Source organism: Elgaria multicarinata, chromosome 4 (genome assembly GCF_023053635.1).
Source record: "Elgaria multicarinata webbii isolate HBS135686 ecotype San Diego chromosome 4, rElgMul1.1.pri, whole genome shotgun sequence".
NCBI classification, from domain to species: Eukaryota; Metazoa; Chordata; class Lepidosauria; order Squamata; family Anguidae; genus Elgaria; species Elgaria multicarinata.
The window spans coordinates 26,355,583-26,377,217 of NC_086174.1; the positions used below are offsets into that span (position 1 = coordinate 26,355,583).

The 21,635-nt window shown below is 40.1% G+C and overlaps 1 protein-coding gene across 2 annotated transcripts in view; it reads right to left on the bottom strand.

Annotated features, from left to right (window-relative positions):
- PLEKHH2 (pleckstrin homology, MyTH4 and FERM domain containing H2) overlaps positions 1-21,635 on the bottom strand; it is an 81,757-nt gene extending 60,122 nt beyond the window's left edge. The window contains exons 1-3 of one of the 2 annotated variants that reach the window (XM_063123986.1): positions 21,459-21,635; positions 16,109-16,238; positions 1,715-1,777 (exon numbers count right to left, since the gene is read on the bottom strand). In XM_063123986.1, the coding sequence (XP_062980056.1) occupies positions 1,715-1,777; positions 16,109-16,231 (186 nt within the window). In that variant the 5' untranslated portion in view covers positions 16,232-16,238; positions 21,459-21,635. Of the gene's footprint in view, positions 1-1,714; positions 1,778-16,108; positions 16,239-21,318; positions 21,397-21,458 lie in introns of those variants that run through there. The other variant, XM_063123987.1, reaches the window with a different exon arrangement.

The following is a 21,635-nucleotide window of genomic DNA, read 5'->3' on the forward strand; positions in this document are numbered from 1 at the left end:
GAATCATTCCCCACTTGTTTATAGTACATGCAGAATTTGTAAATACACAAACCTATGCAGAAGAGAAATTAAAAGTAGACTTGTAACTTAGGCAATTGACTAAGAATTCTAGGGAAATCCCTGCACTAATTTGTTGACAAAATTATAGGTGCAGAGCTTGTCAAATTCTAATAAGGAAAGAAAAATATCTTTAAACACTATCTTTGCTTTTTGTATAGACATAGCTCATATTATAGCATGTGGTAAAGTAATGGAAGAGCTGAACATGCCTAACAAAACCAACAAAGATAAAAGGCTCGGTTATCTACAAATTGCTAGCATATTTGTACAGGCAGTCTAGCTAAGGCTATGAAAGCATTACAAGCTAGGCATACCAAGAGGGGTTCATGCTTTTCACAGTTAATGTTATCTTCTTTGTTTTAAATTTCGCATTTGCAGTGAAGTAAACTTGGAATAACCCTAGCAGTAACTAACATGTTAATCTAAGGCCTTAGCTAGACCAGGCTATATCCCGGGGTGATACCCGGGATCGTCCCACATGATGCACAGGGGATCCCGGGATCAAGGAGGGATCATCCCTCCCTTGCTCCGGGATACAGCCTTACCCTTTGGCCCTGCTTTTTCCATGGCCTTGGGCTCAGCCCGAGACCGCAGAGCATGTGGCCCATTTCCGCGGGTTTACTCGCGCGGAGCTGGGAGCCGCGCACGGGGCGCAGAGCTTCTCAGGAGCGCTGCGACCATCGGAAGTAGAGTGGGGAGAGCGGGGGAAATCATTTTTTTAAAAAAAACACTCACTGTTAGTCGCTCGAGCGCTCCTGTCTCTTTAAAAATACCAAAAAAATGGCGGGTGCAACACCTCTCTTCCTGAGGTTGTTGCGCCTTACGTGTAAACGGGGGCGAGATCTCGCGTTATTCACAACGCGAGAGCTCCCTTCCTCTCCCCTGGACTTTCAAGTAGGTCTAGCTAAGGCCAGAATATCCAAAGCGTCTGTCCATAGCAAATTTGGTATCTAGTAATATTATGGATTGTCTTAATTCCTACCTAGGGTTTTCTTCTCATGATGAACACAACTTTTTTTTTTTTTACTATGCCACAGGAACCCATTCCAATTAGGACTTTCTGATGTGTTCATGGGGTAAAATACAAGCATGTGTTCATTGCAAAAGCACAGTGAAAAAAATCTGCAATTGCATGGCAAGCAACTTCACACAAATGTCTTGCCACATAGAGGTGTCTCCACTCCGCTATTTACTTCTCTGAATTAGGCTTCATACAGCTGCTCCTTGAGAGATTCTAAAGAGACATTTAGTCCCTGTAGAACCAATCAGACTTCATTGTGGAAAATCTCTGGCATGTCTTTGTAAAGAGCCAGGTTCCTCAGCATTCACTTTCTGTCCCCTACAGGCCCAAAGGACAAATATAATATAAATGCCTGTTTACAACTTGTTACTTTATTCTGCCACTGTCAAGCTGGTCTCCCTCCTCCAACTTTCTCCTCCGTTCCCCTATCTTTGTGTATCAGGTATCTTTAGTTTATAAGGCAGAAAGTAGGGCCTATGTCTCTCTTTCTTTCTTTTTTTGACAGATGTGAGCCACTTTTGGAGATAATACTTGTGTCAAAGATAGGCTAAAATATAATAACATTTAAAGAAATTTATATTATTTTAACTTCAAAGCATTGGTATTGCACATATTTCTGCATTGTGAACATACCTGTTGAAAAGCTTTTTCTGCCTGACGATCTGCATCAATAACTTGTTTTTCAAGTTGCTGCATCTGTATAAAAAAACAATAACGTGAGATTAGATTGTAAGCCTATGCGGCAGGGTCTTGCTATTTACTGTTTTACTCTGTACAGCACCATGTACATTGATGGTGCTATATAAATAAATAATAATAATAATAATAATAATAATAATAATAATGCAAGCTTCCTTGCTAGCTATCAATGAAAGTATTCATCATCACCATAAATATAGTGTGTTTTTCCTACGGGGTCAAAGAGTTTCACATACATTATCTCAATTATCCTTACAGCGATCTTACAAAAGATAGGCCTGTTTTATTATCCCCATATTGCAAGTGGAGGTGGGTGACAGGAAAAGCCACATAAAGCCACGGGGGGCAGGGGAGAAAGAAGCCAAATATTCCCTCTGCTGACAGAAGGCTTCTATCAGCAGAACAGAGTGACACGATTTTCAGCAATTCCCCTTTCCCGTTCCACTGATGGAAGCCTTCCACCAGCGAAGGAAACTAACCTGAGGGAGCACCTGTATAAACCTGTCCAGCTATGAATATCTGCCAAGGGGGCGTTGCTCTGCATCCTGCCATTGGGAAGGGTACATTACGTGGGGATGTGAGAGAGCCTTTTTGGCTGTGGTTTTCCGGTTCTGGAATGACCACTGGTTGCATTTGAGTGCCAATTCAACACATGGTTCTTCACCTAAGCTTTTGATTCTCAGCGACCATAGCTTGGTTTGAATTACTATTGTTGCTTTCATGCTGGATTATAGGTTTTTGCTGTGGATTTATGATATTATGCCAAATTGTTTTTACTGATTGTATCCCATTCTGAGATCTTTTGATATACAGCAGGTTAGAAATATTTTAATAAATATAAATAATTGGATGCCTCCCAAAGAGTTCATGACTACATACAGGGTGACCATATGGAAAAGAGGACAGGGCTCCTGCAGCTTTAACTGTTGTGATGAAGAGGGAATTTCACCAGGTCAGCATGCATACAAATGACACCTGCTGAAATACACTTTTCTGTACAACTGTTAAAGGTACAGGAGCCCTGTGCTCCTTTCCATATGGTAACCCTACTATTTATGTCACTGAACATAGTTCATGGCTGAGGGCTAAACTACATATGACACTAAGCATATCACTTGGAGGAATGTTAGTGTTTTCATTTTTCAATTTAATAGCAGGAATGGTGTGTGTATGCAATAATCAGGACCACAGTGTGTGGGAAGTGGATGTTTAACCCTTCCTTCACTAATCATGGTCCCAATAAAAATCACTCCCCTGTGCTGCTATTAGCCTTAAGAAAAAAAAAACCCTCCCATCGCCACCAATAAAAGATCCCCCCCCCCAAGGTTAAAAGTGGTGCGTAAGAGAGGCAATTTTCATCAGGATCACAGCTGAGTTAAGTTTCCCCTCCCCACATGCTGCTGCAGTCCTGATGAAAATTGCCACTCCCCGTACCTCTTATTAAATTTTTAAACCCCCCACCATACCTGAAGTGCTTCTAAGTGATGCATTAGTGTCACATGTAGCTCAGCTCTGAGCCAAAATCTGAACCCTGCATTTCTTGGTTCATAAATTGTCTTTCATAGTCCACTATGAGACTGAAGATAACTTCAAAAAGAACTAAAGGACAAAACAAGGGTTGTTGTATATTAGAATGGAATAGGGCAATCCGAGATGTGTAGTGTAAAATGAGACTGCTATTCTAATCAAATTTACCTGAAGATAAGTCCTATTGAACTCAATGGGAGTTACTTCCGAGCTTCAGATAGTGGTTGATATGCAAAACAACATAAGAACATAAAAAAGCCACACTGAATCAAGCCAAAGGCTTATCTATTCCAACATTCTGTTCACACAGTGGCCAACCAGCTGCCTGTAGGAAGCCCTGAAGCAGAATATGAATGAAAGGAACTCAATTTTGGCTATTTGCATTTGAAACCTTAAGGAAAAGTATTAAAACAGGAGACATTCCAGTTTATCCAACAACATCCAAACTTACGCTTCCCCAATACTTAGCATAGTTTAGTCTTTTAGCTTTGCTGTTTTAAATCTGTTACTGTATTTTAAATCTCTGCATTGGTCCTAAGTTTTATGATGGGGCATTTATGCCAGTCTTCTAAACAGGTCTAGTATTTTATTGAAACTGTTTTTAGCTGTCTAAAAGTGTCATGACACAGGGGAAAATCTCATTTCCTTACTGTCACTTCTCCGCCCTGCTTTTGTCGCTAATTACTTTCTAATTCTGCCTGGAGGGGAAAGAGGAAGTAAACAAAGACCACGTGGCCCATTCAGGGGCCATTTTAATTACACTGCTTTTTCTGAACACAGCAGGAGATCGTGGCACATTCTTTTTTTAAAAAAAAAAGTCGGATTAAAAGGCTTCTTTCTTTTCCTATGTTTTGAAATGTATGTTTTAAACTTTGTAATACCGCCTTGAGGCCCAGTATTGGGCAAAAGGCAAGATACAAATAAATATAATAATAATAATAGATGTGCACACATCCATAAGTGGGCAGTAGCAAGCGTGCAATGAAATGCTCATCTGATGAACCTCTAAATTGGTTTAAATTTTGTATATGTAAATTTTTATGCTGTATTTTCATATTGCATTTTATTATTTTATGAATTATTGTAAACCGCCCAGACAGTTCATCTATTGGGCAGTACAGAAATGAAATAAATAATAATAGTGTTCTGGATGTATTTTTATACAAAAGTTTTATGCTTCTATTTTTTATGTTTTATGTTGTGGTGTTAATTTTTTTGAACAACCAGGAGAGCTTCAGCTATTGGGTGGTACAGAAACGTAATAAGTAAATAAATCCAGAACAGGCCACAAGCTCATGTGTTCATAAGAACATAACAAGTGCCATGCTGGATCAGACCAAGGGTCCATCTAGTCCAGCACTCTGTTCGCACAGTGGCCAACCAGCCGTCGGTCAGGGATGAACAAGCATGACATGATGCAACAGCACCCTCCCACCCATGTTCCCCAGCAACTGGTGCACACAGGCTTATTGCCTCGAATACTGGAGATAGCACCCAACCATCAGGGCTAGTAGACATTAATAGCCTTTGCCTCCAGGAATTTATCCAACCGCCTTTTAAAGCCATCCAGATTGGTGGCCATCACTACATCTTGTGGTAGTGAGTTCCTTTCTCCCATCTAACACTAGAATTCTCCACAGCACAGTTAACCACTGGTATGTGTAATAATGCCACCCAATTTCATAATTAGTTGGCTTGTTGGCTAAAACACATGTGTTCCTAATGCTCACTTTTTTAGTGATATTGTATTGTTGTCTTACAAATTAGTTATTAATTTCAGAATAGATTGCAAGCTTCAGAGCAAGTACAGTCTGCATCAATCTACACTATGGCATTTCTGCACATGTACTGAGTTGGTTGGTTGGTTTCTTTCAGGAGAAAATGTGATCATGTTACTTTAACCTTTTAGGGAAAGGCTGGCATTTGAACTCTTTTCCAAAAACCAATCCTGTTTGAAGAAATTGCCATATACACTTCCGTAGTCTGATCCCTCTCTCTTCTATATAACAACTAGCAACAGCAAGTAAATATTACACATAAAGGCCACAAAAGAAATTGTAACTTTTCAAGGAAAATAATGAATTCATTTGGGGTAAGTTTGCCTGTCACTGGTTCAGCTTTATATCTGATCACTCCTAAAACCAGCAGGAAAAAAAATAGCCATGTTAAGAAAAATAATAATCATGTCTAGGCTTCAAAATGCAGAAAATAATAATGCCCAAAGCAGACTCAAGCTTGATGGCTGATGGCTGAATGACGTGTACACTCAGAAAATAGTTTTCAACTAGTTAATAAAGTATAGCCAAGATTAAATCATAATTTCTTGTAAAGCTGACTGTGTCAAAAAAATATGTCAAGTAGTTTTACATGAGATTGCAGTATGCTTAAATTAGTCTGCTTTTTGGCAGCACCTAACTTTGATCTTGCAAATTGGAAATGTATTTGAACATTCTCATACTCACACAAGCATGCTGCTGTGAGAATAAGAGTGTACAAGATGCTCAAACTGTGGGACCCAAATTAGCAGATTTTTTTATTATGGATGGCTGTTTTGACATAGAAACTGGCTAATGTTTCAGAGTCAGCTATCTTCTTGTTGACAATCTACCAAGACTCAAAAATGGATTATTGAGAGCTCGAAGAATGAAGTTCGGGTACATTACTACAGACTCTCCTTGACCACCACTACCCAGTGGAACAGGAGACCTTTAAAGTCTAAACCCACCAGGCATTGTGCCTTTTCAGATAACACACTAAGCCAAGGTTAAGGCTGCTAACCCTTTTGCAACAAATGGTTACTGAGTGTGTTTAAACTGTGATTATGGAGTCAACATGGGAAGGATGGTTCATACAACACGCTAAGACATGGCTCACAAGACACACTAAGCCATAATGTTTAGCTCAAAATGCTTAACCACTGTGGTTTTGCATGTTGTCTGAACAGGGTCTTTCTCTGCTCACTGTTTACTGGATAGGTGACCAAAATAAAAACCACTGAAAGCTATTATCTCTCAAGTCATATCATTGACTCCCATGCTGAGCTATTTGAAAGTGTTAAAGAATTCCACCTCTAACCTGTCCAGTGGAAAGAGACATAGTTCTACCTTTACTGGCCGGTGCTTCTTAACTGCTCCCTAGTCTCCTCTCCTCTTCCAGCGCAGTCTCAAGGAGGAGATTGGAAGCATCTGGTTTCAGTTTTAAAGGAACCATAGGCCAGATCCACACACAGGCTTCGGGACGCCCTGAAGGCGCTTTAGGGCGCCCCAAAATAGATGATGTAGACCCTACCTTAACTGTTCCAAGAAGAGGAGGAGGAGGAGGAGGCCCCGCATCGCCCCTCATGGGGACGGGATGAAGAGTTGCCGCGCCCGCCGGCTTCGCCAGGATTTCAGCTGCCGCCCACCTACCCGCTGGCCTCCTTTTGCCGGCGAAAGAGCCACCCGGGTCAGAGAGCTTGGCGTAAGAAGCCGCCGCCGGCTTCCGCCGAGGTCTATAACCTGGGCGGAAGCCGGTGGCGGCTTCTTCCACCGAGCTCTCCGACCCGGGTGGGCCTGGGTGGCTCTTTCGCCGGCAAAAGGAGGCCGGCGGGTAGGTGGGCCGCAGCTGATTCCCCGGTGAAGCTGATGGGCGTGGCAACTCTTTATCCCGTCCCCACGAGGGGTGATGCGGGGCCGCCGCCTCCTCCTCCTCCTCTTCTTGGAACGGTTAAGGTAGGGTCTACATCATCGATTTCGGGGCGCCCTAAAGCGCCTTCAGGGCGTCCCGAAGCCTGTGTGTGGATCTGCCCATAGTTTCTCATTACTTCTGAGAAACTATGAACATTGGTTAATTTAAACTATGCTTTGTTCATAAGCCAGTTTGAACAAACCATAGTTTAAATCAATAGTGGTGAAACCTCTGGCCTATGGGCCCAATCGAGCTCCCTCTGCAGGCCTTGCCTGCTCCCCTCCTCTTGGCCCAGAAGCTATCCATGACTTCAACTAATTAGTTTGTATATAACAAGAAGCCTCTCAGCCTAACCTACATCACAGTGTTGTGAGGCGAAAATGGAGAGAAGAAGGATCATGTATGTTGCGGTGTATTCCTTGGAGGAAAAAGAGGGATAAAAATGTAACAAATAAATAAATAAAACTCTGGCTAGTTTCAAACAAGAACTGACCTTCTCAGCATGGCTACACCAGAGCAGAGGAAGTGTACAAGCCTGAGGCTCTCTGCTGCTGGTGCTTATAGTACCATACTATGTGTTATTGTTATGTTCAAATATAGCCATTGAGTTCAACAGCTATCACTTTCCAATATATATGAAAAGGACTGCAGCTTAAATTTTACTAAGTTAAAGGGTATGAGATTTGAAAACCTGTTCCTTGGAATACATCCAAACACTTAATACATTTATAGAATTCTCAAGAGCGTGGATTTAAATATCATGCTTCAAAACTCTTTAGTGAATAATCCTGGATAAAAAGGCTTTATAAATCACCTGACACTGAAAAAATTATTCATGTTATACTATTACAATCCTAAATCATCAGAAAAATCTAGCAAGGTTTTATTTTAATATTACATTAAGGTAAAATATTACATTTTGTATTTAGTTGTACATGGGAGATACTATCAGACTTGGCTCGTGCCAAATTAGTAAGAGCTGAAGTGTAAAGCACGGCAAGGGCTGATTGAAAACAGCAACACTGGGAAAGGTTAGAAGAGAAGAAGCGCTAGTAGCAGGCCTCTACAAGTATGTCATTTCTACTAGAGCACATATCACTTATCATCACAACCTTGAAGTTTCATGGGAGGTAATCAAGAAAGCTTATAAAGAAGTGAAAGTGCCTATAAAATATATGTATGCTGGGAGTTGATGAGAACTGTAGTTCACAGATGATGATGATGATGAATCACATTTGTATACCGCTATAGCCGAAGCTCTCTGGGCGGTTCACATGAGATAAAAACACTTAAAAACAATATTCAAAGATTAAAAAACCACAAATCAAGCAAAATACACATACATTTAAAACCAGTATAACAACTTTAAAAGCGATGAGCCAAAAAACAGACTAAGGGTCCCAGTTGATGTGACTGAAGTGGTAAGTAATGGTGTATGGGCCTCTGTACTAGCCACTAGCCAGGCACAATGGCCAACAGATAATGTCGAAGTAGTCTGCATACAACAACAGTCTGCATAACATTGGGGTTGGACTCGATGGCCTTATAGGCACCTTCCAACTCTACTATTCTATGATTCTATGCATATCTCCCCTGTTGTAGTGGGATGTGCCAAGGGTTCTGGAAGCCTCAAGCACTTTATACCTCTCAAGGGGTAGGACAAAACAAGGAAGCAATCCATTCCTTTTGCCTCACCTCTTAGGTGTCACGGAAGAGAAGAGGCAAAGTGCTGGAACGCTCTTCCAGAACACTTGAGAACTACAAACTCAATCACTGCTTTTAAAACTCAGCTAAAAACTTTTCTTTTCCCTATAGCCTTCAAATATTGAGTTTGTTCTGACTCTATACTGTTAGCTTCACCCTACACGGTGCCTGTTTACACTTCCCTGTGCCTGTTTGCATTCTCTTTCCCTCTTTATTGTTTACTACAACTTATTAGATTGTAAGCCTATGCGGCAGGGTCTTGCTATTTACTGTGTTATCTGTACAGCACCATGTACATTGATGGTGCTATATAAATAAATAAATAAATAAATAATAATAATAATAATAATAATAATAATAATAATAATAATAAAAGCCTTATTCCCTCTTTGTCCTTCTTTTTCCCTACCCCATGGTTTCAACAACAGGTCCTTGTGCACACAGGCATTGGCAGAGGCGTCACAATTAGGTATGCCAGGTATCAGGATTTTAGCTGAAGCTCCAGGGTTTTAGCATCCTCCTCAGGTTCTTCAGAGAAAGGACTAAATCCTAGGATGAAGGGCAGGCTGTGTGCTGCACGATTTGAAACCTTTACTCTTAGCTTCATCTCCTGTTCATCAGGTTCTACCCTGGACCACCAAGCATAGCAAGGATCTACCTTCTGACCCACCAGATACCATTCCCTGCTGTCAGGGCAGAGCTGCAGGCAGTGGTCTAAGATGAGGTGGCAACCAGGAGCTGTACCAAGAGATTGAGGTTGAGGGACAAAGCCAGAAAGACCAGTGAATATGTCAGGAATGAATAACAATTCAAGAGGCAGGACCAAAGAACAAGCCAGAAGTCATGTCTGGAGAACAACAAAACGATACAGGAACACACCAAAACCCAGGAAGACTTGTTGCTCAGACAAGGCTCATCTGGAACCAGACGCCTTTATACTCCATCCAATAGACAGCCTGGGTGGGTGACGTCAGCCCAGGGCCTGAGTAGGTACATGCTGCAACCTGAAGTTTGGTGGTTCACCACATGGGCCATCTGCACACAGATCCTAGCATTCCTGACACCTGCCTTTCCTAGGATCCATTCTATGACCTATGAGGTGCTATCTCATAGCTCCTAGGCTCCATCTTCTGAGGGACTGAACCTCTGGGAACTTAGCAAACAGGCATGATGGACAAGGGATGGGCATGAGCCTCCCATAGTCCCCTTTTAAAAGTCTCTGTAAAGCACTTCTGCCATGGAGACAGCAGACCATCAGGTGTTCTTAGCACCATTAGTAGTGACTCTGCCCTGCCCTGCCTGTCCTTAAATCATTTACTCATAATAGGATGAAGCTCCAGTTATCACACAAGCTTAGTCAATTAGAAGGAAGACCTCCAGTTGTGATACACAGACAAGTGAAAGTGTAAAAAATAAAGCAAAACACAGGTGAAGCAAGCTCTTATTGTGCCAATTTCTGCTGTGCACCAGACAAGGAAATCCAAAAACACTGCCATTTTTTGTTATTCATCATTCCCCTGTCCCCCAAAGATGGATATCTTTTTTCATCCTTTCAGATTCTAACAGGATTAATTAAAATGCTCTCCAGAAGACCTCCTGTGGTGAACTGAGTTGTTCAATATAATATTTATATTTTGTTAAGCGTGATATTGGCACACATTTCCTCCAAGAGCCAATGTTGTACAATACACAGCTTCTCTGTCAAGATCTCAGTCTGAGATCTGCACTAGTACCTACTGCACATATTTCTGTCTTGCTGTCTTTTTTTAACCAATCAACCCAGCAAAAATGCAGCAAATTCTTTGGATCAATTCCATTTGTCAGGTTGAACCATGACTAATTGTATATCAATTGCAAACTATTTTGATCCAGCAGAAAATAACCAGACATCCCACTGAATCTCACAAGGCTTCAGTTCTTTTCTTTGCCAATATCCTTTAAAATAACATTTCACTGCAAAATTGATTCTACAAACATGCCATTATAGGGTTCCATATTTATTCAACAATGGTTTTCAGATCATGTCTACTTTAAAAGAATTTGTGTTTTTTAACAGCTGGACTTGAACTGAGCAGCTCTGAAAATCAAGATGTGCTATTTCTCCCTCTGTCATCATGTAGTTGCATCAACAAAATTTTTGCAGGCCTCCTGGTTCCAGAAACTACAACTATGCCCACCCTACTCTGTTTCAATTCTTCCTTTATTTATTTTATGCCAGTGAATGAACTGCATCAGTCATCTGACCTTCTTTGTGTGAGGAAATAAATATAATTTATTATAACACCTGTCACTAAAAAAATCAAAATAAAGATAAACCTATCACATTCAAAAAATTTATTACATGTGCCCATTTTCCCTGAGAAATGAGAAGTCTGGAGCAATGTTTCCCATGTTTGAAGGACAGCACCAAAGCTTAGTGGTGACCCAATGCAGAAAACAAACTTACCAACTGGTAAGATTTTCTACCATGGTTTTGTTCCATCTATAATAATGAAAATCTACCATGCATTTTAATATGTGATAAGGGGGTGGGGGCCGCGGGGGCTTATAAAAATGTTCCGTATTCACCACCTGGTAAGTTGGTTGTCTGTATTAATGAGCCATGACACTGATATGGCAAGTGGCACTGAGTGGGGAAGATATTTCTATAAGTTATAGGCTTAGTTCAGACAACACGTTAGTCAATGCAGCATGAAAACTCCACTCAATGGTTGAGTTTTTAGGGGGTACTCCTCACACAACACATTCTAACTCCACCGTTGTGTGACTATGGACTACTGTGGAGCTGAGTAAAATCCATCACAACATTTGATTGACAGTTCTTCTGCCCTCTCTCCTCCCTTGGTCCTCCCAATGGTATCCCATCAGCCACTGCTGCGAAAAAACAATCCTGGCGGCTCTCCTAGAGCACACTCCCTCCTATTGCCGCTCTTGCCAGACAACTCTGTAGCCAGTGGGAAAAGTCAACTCAATGTATCAGAAAACTCCACGGAGCCCGCCACACCACAGAGTTGTTGTGCAGGAACTCTCCTCTGCACAGCATGGGTATTCTGTGTGGAGCATTTTTTTTAAAAAAATATCTTCACCGTTTGCATGGAGTTTTCCTGCCAGACAACACATTTCTCAATGGTGGTGTAAAACCTCCACCATTGAGAAACACATTGTCTGAACTGAGCCACAGAGTATCATGGCTAGAGTGGTCTATTAAAGGAGGGTTTTTTTTTGTCTCCCTTGCTTCTTTTTGTGCATCCCCCCTCCACCCCAGATTATAAATGTAAGAGTTCAGATTTTATTCCAAGTAATAATTTCTGTCCTAAAGAAACACCCCAGTTTTTGTAAAGCTTCCCTGCTTAGTTGCAGGGAGGAAATATTCCCATGCAACCAGGTGAATTGCTGTTTTCAGAAGCTCCTGTTAACCTTGTGAGGAACATTTGGGGGAATGAAGAATGAAGGAAGGCCCAATGATACATTTTAATCAAGCAATAAAAGTTGTCAGAATGTCTCATGGGGCATCAAAGACTTTATATAGCCAATGAGCCCATAGCCAAAAAGGGCAGGATGCCACTTTGCCTGTTGTTATGCAAGCAGAGGCTTCAAACCACAGCAGCTAAAACAGCAGAATTAAAGTGAGCTCAAAAGTTATTTAAACTTATGAACAATGTGTATTAAAGATGCAAAACAGATTGCCAAGAAGCAGAGACAAATATGCCAAAGTTCAAGTGCTCCAGCACACCAGTTAATTATTAAGCAAGCATTTTTCTCCAAATTTAGTCATAAGACTTTCCTATAGTTAGCAATATAGTATAAACATGTCCATTCTCTCTCTCCCCCACCTCCCTACTGACCAGACACTTTTCCTCCACTAGTTCAGATCTTCTTGTTTATGACAGAAACAACAAATTAAGCCCCCACCATTTCCTGTTTTTACATACATCCTTCAACAAACAACTGTTATTGATCAAATACTAAAACCTCAAGAGAAACTAAAGATATCATTTTAATCATGCAACTATGACACTTCTGCCACATTTCATAACAAACTTTCTCTCCCAAATGTAAAATTGTCCCCAGTGACTTTTTTTCCTGAATGCCAGATAAAAGCTGAGGTATTGAGTGAGACTTTTCATGATGGCACCATATCTGTTATTTAGACTGTAAGCTCTCTGCAGGCAAAGACTTGTCTTTTCTGCTTAAAGATATTTTCTCTTCCTTTTTTTAAAACCTACATAGGACCACAAACTGTGAAGAATTATGTACACTGATGAAGCACCTTAAACCTTTCTGATCTTAATTAGGGTGACCATATGAAAAGTAGGATAGGGCTTCTGTATCTTTAACAGTTGCATAGAAAAGGGAATTTCAGCAGGTGTTATTTGTATGCAGGCAGCACCTGGTGAAATTTCCTCTTCATCACAACAGTTAAAGCTGCAATTCTCCCCACTCCCTCCCTCTACACCCCTAAGGTGTAGACATTCCCTTTAAAAGCAAATCAAACAAATTCATAGAGGCAAATCCGTCAACGGCTCCATGATCACCAAATGGAATTTCCATGTTTGGAGGATGGCAGGGCTGTTGCCTTCATGACCTCTTTCTGGTTAGACAAGATACTTCTGGGAAGTATCTGGGTTAAATTGACCTTTGCTCTGTTCCAGCAGGCGACTTATGTTTTCTCACATGATCAGCTCTTTCCTGGGTCTTTCCAACTTTCCTGCAATGTAAGTACTTGCTACACTGTATGTTGCCTGCTCCGGCCTAGATTCACACATTGAACTTCATGGATCACTTCTCTTGATTTGAACTATAAGGAATTTGGCATGTTGTCTGTTTTACTGGGTCACAGTTTAGCCTAATCCAAAAAGTACTTAGCCTAATCCTAAAAATAATCCTATAAGGTCACATATGCCCCAGCTTCTGATAGAGAGAAATAAGTGAGAATGCTGTCATTTTAGTACTTTGTGTGTGTATTAGTTGAATTCTGAAACAGGTCTGAATTGTAGAAAAGCCATAGGCAATGAATTTTCCATTGTTAAGTGCCAGCTGCACTCAAATATATACAAAAATATTCCTACACTTCTTGAGGAGGGCGTTTTTACTTTATTTATTTAATAATCTGTAGACTCAGAAACCTGAACAGTAATAAATAAAGTCCACTTGAGCTCCATGGGCAGCCTGTGTTACAGCAGAGAGCCACTTTCTACGCCATTCCTTGAATTCCTATGAAGACCTCTCCCACTTGCAGGAGCAGTAGCTTCTGCTTAGATCTCCAACAAACCCTCTTTATTTGCATATAACTTTTTATAAAGCACAGTTTGATTTGGCACAATGGAACAAAAAAGATCCAGTTGCCAGTACTGAATGTCTGTATTCCTTCATCAGTTCTCTTCACCAACATTTTGCATTCTCTCCCATAAAATGTTGCAATGACATCCTGTTAAACACCCCATACGTGTCAAATTCGGAAAGAAAAACAAAACTGAATTTGCCAGGTGAAAGTTTCTTAGACTGCTTTCATAGAATCATAGAACAGTAGTGTTGGAAGGGGCATATAAGGCCATTGTTCTTTGTACATTGAAATCTGCATAAATGTAGATTTTAATTTTCAAAGAACATCATGTCATTGGAGGCTTAAGGGCCTTGCTAGACCTATCTTAAAATCTGGGCATGTGGAAGGGCTAGCCTGCGCTAGAAGTAGCGTGGGCTGTCGCTCTTATCCACAGGTCGACGCGACGGGGTAAAGGAAAGCCCCATTGCATCAGCCATTTTATTTTCTATCTTAAAGGGGCCATGTGCGCAGGAGCACACCAACGATAAAGGTAGTTTTTTTTTTTAAGGTTCCCCGCTCCCCTCGCCCGCGATTTCCCCCCCTGGTTGAGATCCCCCCTGCCTGCCCGCGATCTCTGATCCCCCATCCCCCCCGCTCCGTGTTCCCCCATCTCCCCACCCTGCCCTGATGGCCGCTGCGCGCCGTCCACCGCTTTCCCCGGCTACTCGTGAGTAAACACGGTAGCTGGCAAAAGCGGCGAAATGGGCTACACGCCTGTGGTCTCGAGCTCAGCTCGAGACCGCAGGAAATACCGGGCCACAACCAGTGCCAGTTATCCCAGGCCAAGGGAGTGTGGTGGCCCCCTTCCTATGGAATTCCCTGCCTTTGGGGGTCAGGCAGGGGCCAACATTGCGTTGCTGCAGCACCTCCTGAAAACTTTGTTGTTTCAGGAAGCTTTCATTGAGTGACTGGTTACAGTATTACCAGAACAAAGGTTTTATCAGAACTCTGTTTCTTTTTAAAATAGTATTTTTTAATATAATGTTATTATCCTATCTGTTGTTCACCGCTCCAAAATCTTTTGGATGTAGAGTGGTATATAAATATTGTAAATAAATAAATAGATAGATATTTTTAAAAGAAAACGTATAGGAATTACTTTTCTCTTTTATTTAAGTTGTGGTTGTTTCTTAGGAAACCTTAAACAATAATTTCTTATGTGTGCTTGTCCTGAATTAAGAACATCACAATGTCTCAGTGATAACTTGCTTTCAGATAATATTCCAAAACCAATGCTGTACCTAATTTTGTTTGTCTTAAGAGGTCAGGGAACTAGATTCATTCAGATGCATCTTTTACAACTTAAAGACAAATACATTTGTCAGCTAGATTCATTTAAGGGATAGGAATGATTCTTCAAATAGTTTTCTTAAACATTTTAAGTCTGTATTAAAAATGGAAGAAGGTAATATTTTAACATGTATATTCATGAGCTTTCTCTGCCCCTATTATAAAGAGTTATTTCTTGTTTCAAACATTATTTCAGGTCTTATGGGACATGAATGATTTTACATCACAGATTTTGTGTAGCCCAGTGTTCCAGCACTAATTCTCCTTTGCATTTTTGGCTGGCTAGAATAGAGACAAGCCATCATTGCAGTCCAAATGGCACTATATATATATAAACTATCTGTGAAACAGGAAATACTATACAAATCATAATTCATTAATAACTATTTCAAACTTCTCTTTGCTTCAAACACATTATGAAATACCCTTGCTCAGCATAACAAAGAATGCTCAGCACAACTCACAAAGGAGAGGAAATAAAACTGCAAGAAAAGAAGTCAATGATGCTTTCCTCCCATCTCGGTCAACAGTCTTTCAGTATATATATATCCCTGTGGTGCTGACCTTTTGAGGGGAGTTTGGTATATTTTGAGGGGAGTTTGTGAACCGCTCAGAGAGCTTCGGCTATTGGGCGGTATAAAAATGTAATAAATAAATAAATAAATAAAAATAAATAAATAACAAATTATTTATTATTTGTTTATAGACTGTATTATTTGTTTCTCCTTAATAAGCTCAAATAATATTACATAAACACAAGATTCAGAAAATTTTGATGCAGTTTGGAATAGAGGCTCAAAGACCTATTTAAGACCTACCTTCTCTGCTAGCAACTCTCTAATTTTGCTTGCTTGGAGGCGAAACTTCATCAGCTGAGACTCCAGTGCTATGCACCTTTCTTTCCAGTTGATTGTCCCTTCAAGCTCTAGGAATTCTGCCATATTTATGCTATGGAGAAAAAAAAATCCAAAAAATACTCAGTATAATTGTTTTTTCTTTTTTAATACAGAAAATGTTCCTGTACATCATGCAGGGCAATATATTAAGTAGTTTTACGCAAAGGTAGGTTAGACTGAATTCAATGGCATGTGCACTCCAATAAATGGATTTAGAATTATAGCTTTTAACATTTAACACATTTAGTAAGACCAGAAGACCATGTCTCTGTCTGTCTGAATATATGTATCATGTGCACACACAATGTTCCAACATGTGGCCTCATGTTATTATGTACAAAGTAGGCTTTTGTCATGGCTATTAAAATACAACAAAAATTCCTAAACTAAACGTTTAATGTTTGTATGATAATTATAGATTGTGTATAGTATCGTTATTCACAGTGGTATAAGAGTTTAGTGTCAGCCAAAGTAACAAAACTTAACAAGAGTTTATGCTGTTTCCCCTGGGGCTAAGATCTTTCCAATAAAATCTATAATGGGCATTACTTTTTGCAAAATGGTAAACCAAATTTATAATAGCTAGATTACAAACTACCGTCTATTTATTATTATTGCAGCTTCCTAATCCTAGCTTCAATTTTAAAAAACTCAGTTATTTCACAAACCCAGTTAGAAAAGTACAATCAAGATAAACAACCCTTAGTTGAAAGATTCCTCAATTATCCACCATATTGTTTACATGCATAACACTGTTTCATTTTTAAAAAAACAAAATAAAAGGTATAGTTTGACAACCTAAGTAAAACATAAGAACTTTGTAAAATACCAAAATAAGTACCAAAGATAGGGACCTAAGGTAAATCCAAAGATTTACCTGGGGTAAATACAATTGAAGTCAATGGGTCTCACCCCTTTCTACACCTAAGGATTATCCTAAGCACATGGAGGGATTGTCCCGGCCTGCCCCGTGTGTCATTTGGATGCACAGGGATGATCCTGGGGGAAAAGGCAGGTGCTGAAACTGCCTTACTCTTCTAGGTAGACATCTAAAGGACTGTGCTGTAAAGTAACTAGTTATGATTCTGGTCAAGTGAATGAAAATAAAACAAATTTCCATTAGTGAATCATACCTAATACGAAATTTAGAATTTGACCTCTACTTCCCATGTTTCAAGTGGCTTTGACAACAATTCAATCTAACTTCTGCTGATACAACTTAAATCGCTTCTCGGCCTTTTGTCTAAGATCAAGTGTAGCTACAACTTAAGGATGATTCATGCCCCCTTTACCTATTTTAATCTCCCCTTTCAGTTTTTGTTTGAATGGTATTTTGTTTGTTTTGTTTTAAAAAATGGAATAAAAATACCTTAATGATGAATATCCCAAACGATGGTCAATACTTACTAACAAATAGGGTCACCAGTGTTTTTGTTTTACAGGCTTCTAAAAGTAAGTCAAAACTGAAGTTTGTGGAAACAATTTTTCTGCAGATGTGACAGTGAATACATCAGCATGATAAAGAGGGTGGATTTTTTTTTCAGTGTTCCAGCAAATTAACATTGAATTGAGATACAAATATGATTTTACTCATACAAAGCTTGAGATTGACCTCTGTTATTGTGAGGGTTTCGTTAGTTATAATTCCAGCAAATTATTTGCTTTGCATTTTCCAGAAAGCAAAGGACTAGGGAAATATTTGCTGGCACAATACATGCTGTTTACAATTGCACAGTGAATGATCTTACTTATGAGTCAATGACTTCCCGTCTCTTGTTCGATTCCTCAAGGGAAAAATAAATGAGTTCATCACTTTGGCTTGTCTAAGTGTTCTGATTCAGCATTGTGAACCTACGCACATTTTTCCCTCCTGTGTTACTTTTTTTTTTTAAGTAAAGACTTTTATAAACAGTGCAATCCTATGCATGTTTACTCAGAATGAAGTCCCACTAAGTTTGTTTAGTATCGCAGGACTGTGTGTGGATGTTTGTTAAAAACTTAGGTTACAATTATGGCATGAAACACAAATTCTGACAAGTCTGATGAGAATAAACTATTTTTATATAGCATGTGGGTTTTTATATACTATGTGCATATACTCTTTTTAATATATAAGTGGATATGTATGAGAATCAAATTATTCCTTCTTGAATAGATTGGGAAAGTGTTAGCTACAGTATCTTGATCTTATTTACATAATATTTTTCATATTTTACGTTCAAGCACATAATACTATATAGTGAAACGATCTCCATCTTTTTGGACCCCTGGTACATTTAGGAATTTGAGAAAATGCTGTGGGTACCACCAATAAATGCCTAATCAATAGACTGCCATTTTGGCATCTATTTGTCATGTATAAGGATCCTATGCTGCATCTTATTCAACAAAAACTTTTGGTTTGTTTTTATTGGACACCACAACATCTTTAATAAAGAGTTGTCTAATTAACTAATTTCTGGCTGTTATTGGACAGATAAATTTTGTACTGGAACATCTATATTATTCACTGATGCATATGCTGTTTCAATTATTTACCTGCTTCATGGAAATTAACAAATTGTCAGCATTAATGGATTCTGAGCCCTTTTGACAGCTAAAAAGTTGATGTTACAACATTGGAATGATAAACACTGACCTCTTATAATCCAATGGATTGAGGACCTTACAACACTTTCAATATTTGAATGGGAGGCATATAGATTTCACCTTCAAATAGATATTTATTTGGATATTTGGTCTGCTTTTGTCGAAGCCTATGTATAATTGCTAGAAAGTTGCATGCATTTCATATGTACTCATTGCTATGGATATATACAAATCCATGTATACACACACACATGCATAAAAATGGGCTAAAAAGATTTAAGAAGTTTTAGGGATCCCTTCACGGGCACCATTGGAGGCACCTGGGGCACCATATGGGAGACCACTGATATAAGGAACTACCCTATTTCTTCGATTCTAAGACACACTTTTCCCCCCATATAAACATTTCTAAAAATGGGGTGCATCTTAGAATTGCGGGTGTGTCTTAGGGGTTTTTTTTTCTGTTGGTGGTACTGAAATTAGTGTGCATCTTACAATCGATGGCGTCTTACAATCGAAGAAATACGGTACTATTTTGCATGCATCTATTACCTAATTGGATAAAGTATCTGTCAGAAAGATACTGAATAGAAAGAAAGCAGATCTGGATGTGAAGATATACGCAAGCTGAAATATACCTAAGCTGAAACAAGAATGGAGCCATCAGTGATTCTATAATAAAAGTTTATATATAGGAGAGTGAAAATTTGTTCCAATTTAAATTGCAGGAAAAACACTCAATGACTTCAGTGAGGTCATGGTTTTTGCTCAAAATACTTTCCCAACACACAATGTAAACAAACATAAAATAGAAGAACTTTGTTACTTTTCATTATAGCAGCTCATTTCCCATGAGTTCGCAACAGACATGTCTTTTTAAAATGTAAAATTTGATTTAAAACAAACATGCTTCTTAAAAATGAAGTGTTAGCTGTATTTTTAGTTTTCAGCAGGTAAAACTGGCAATAAGGATTTCAGTTTTCGGCCACCTGCAAGCCTGCTGAAGGCATAAGGTAAGTCTAAGACTAAGTCATCACTTCAGTAGGCGATCGTTTAGCAATATAGCACAATACTGTTGAAGTTTAGTGCAAGGATATTATATGTTTGTCCACAGACTCCACAAAGACACATTTTATGTTCCTTCTCTCTCTCTCTCTCTCTCTCTCTCTCTCTCTCTCTCTCTCGCACACACACAAACACTCTGGCACATATGTGGAAGTGATCAATACAAGATAGGGAAATGATGATTACCTACTTCCAGAGCAAGCAGTTAAGTTTTTTGTGCATTTCTACAATACTACAGTCATCTGTATTTGAACAATACTACATTGCCATTAGGATTGCCAGTGTTTCCAACCTGAAATGGTCAGGTACTTTCTTCTACACATGATTTGATAGCAGCAACACTTCCATTCTGTAAACACACCTAGAAGCTGGTATGGTAGTTTGCACCATAGCATGTACATGCTACCCTTACAGTGCAATCCTACGCGTGCCTACTCAGAAGTAAACCCTATTGCTTTCAATGGGAGTTACTCCCAGGTATAGGATTGCAGCCTCAAAATATCAATCCAGATGTTTTCCTCACGTAAAAAGTATGCCATTACATTCTCTTCCAATTCAAGAGTTTTCCCTTATCACAAGGCAAAAGATCATTGACCATGTTCCCAGCAAAAGAACAGTTCAAAATTCTGGGAGCCCAGCCAGCATGAGGAGCAGAAGAATTTCAGGGGTGGGTAGAAGATTATGTTATAGGCTTTCTGTGTGCTGCATCTCCTTTTACTTTCCTATATATGAACTGTTCAGAAAAATGAAGCCCTGGAATAGCTATATTTGAGCCAGGACGCAACCTTGGAACCTGTTCTATACAGCAGGGCTCAACTCTGGCATATGTGAATAATAAAGGAAGAGAACACTGAGCGTGTACAGAGTGTTATTCCCTCAGTACAACTCACACTTGTGTAACATAGAGCCAGCATTTCCAAAGCAGGCTGTGTGATTTCAAGGTAGCCTTTTGCCCCATAATTTCTTACTTTCCATCTCTGGCAGCACTTACAACTTGGTATGCAGGCAAACCATTTTATTTCATAAATCCACTTTCCTATCAAATAGTGCCTGTAATGCCTTAAAATTGGCATTCTCCCAAATCCCAGATGTCTGAGAACTAGTTCTGGGTAAAAGACTGGAAAGGGGCACTCTGGACACTCAGAGGTGCTGTCCTCTTAGCTCTTCACATATTCCACAATTATGTCCTGGCGTGGAAAACCTGTCTGTGGCTCAAAGTGCCATTAGTAAGGAGAAAGTAACTTTAAGCCCCTCAGTGACACCCACTGCCCCCCTCGATAGACGAGAGAGAAAGAGCCATAAGAGAATCCTGTTTGATTTAGTCTCGGCATTTCTGTGACTTCTTAACTCTGTCCCCTCCCCACCCCCCGCCTCCGCCCCGTAAGTTCCCAACCAGGCTGCTGGGCCAAGGAAAGAGAAAGAAGGGGGGAAACGGGAGAGAAGGAAAAAGGCATGACTAGTGAGGCGACGGCGCTTACTTTCCCCGCTCGTAGCAGGCGGCGGCGGCGGCTGTGCTGCTGCTGCCTGTCCCGCCGTCTAAACTCTCGCAGCGTCCCTCTCCCTGAGGAGAAAAAAAGCGGAGAGAAGGCAAAAAAAGAAAAAGAAAGTTAAGCCAAACCTGAGGCGAGCGGCAGGGGTGTGTGTGTGTGTTTCTGGCACTTCAGCGACCCCCCGCTGACGGGGCCCTCGTGTCCTCTCACCGGGGTCTCAGGTTCCCTCACCGGGTCAGCCGCCGCCTCCTCGGTTCTTAAGGCTTCCGCAGCACCATCCCCGCGGTCTGTGGGGCAGGCAGCGA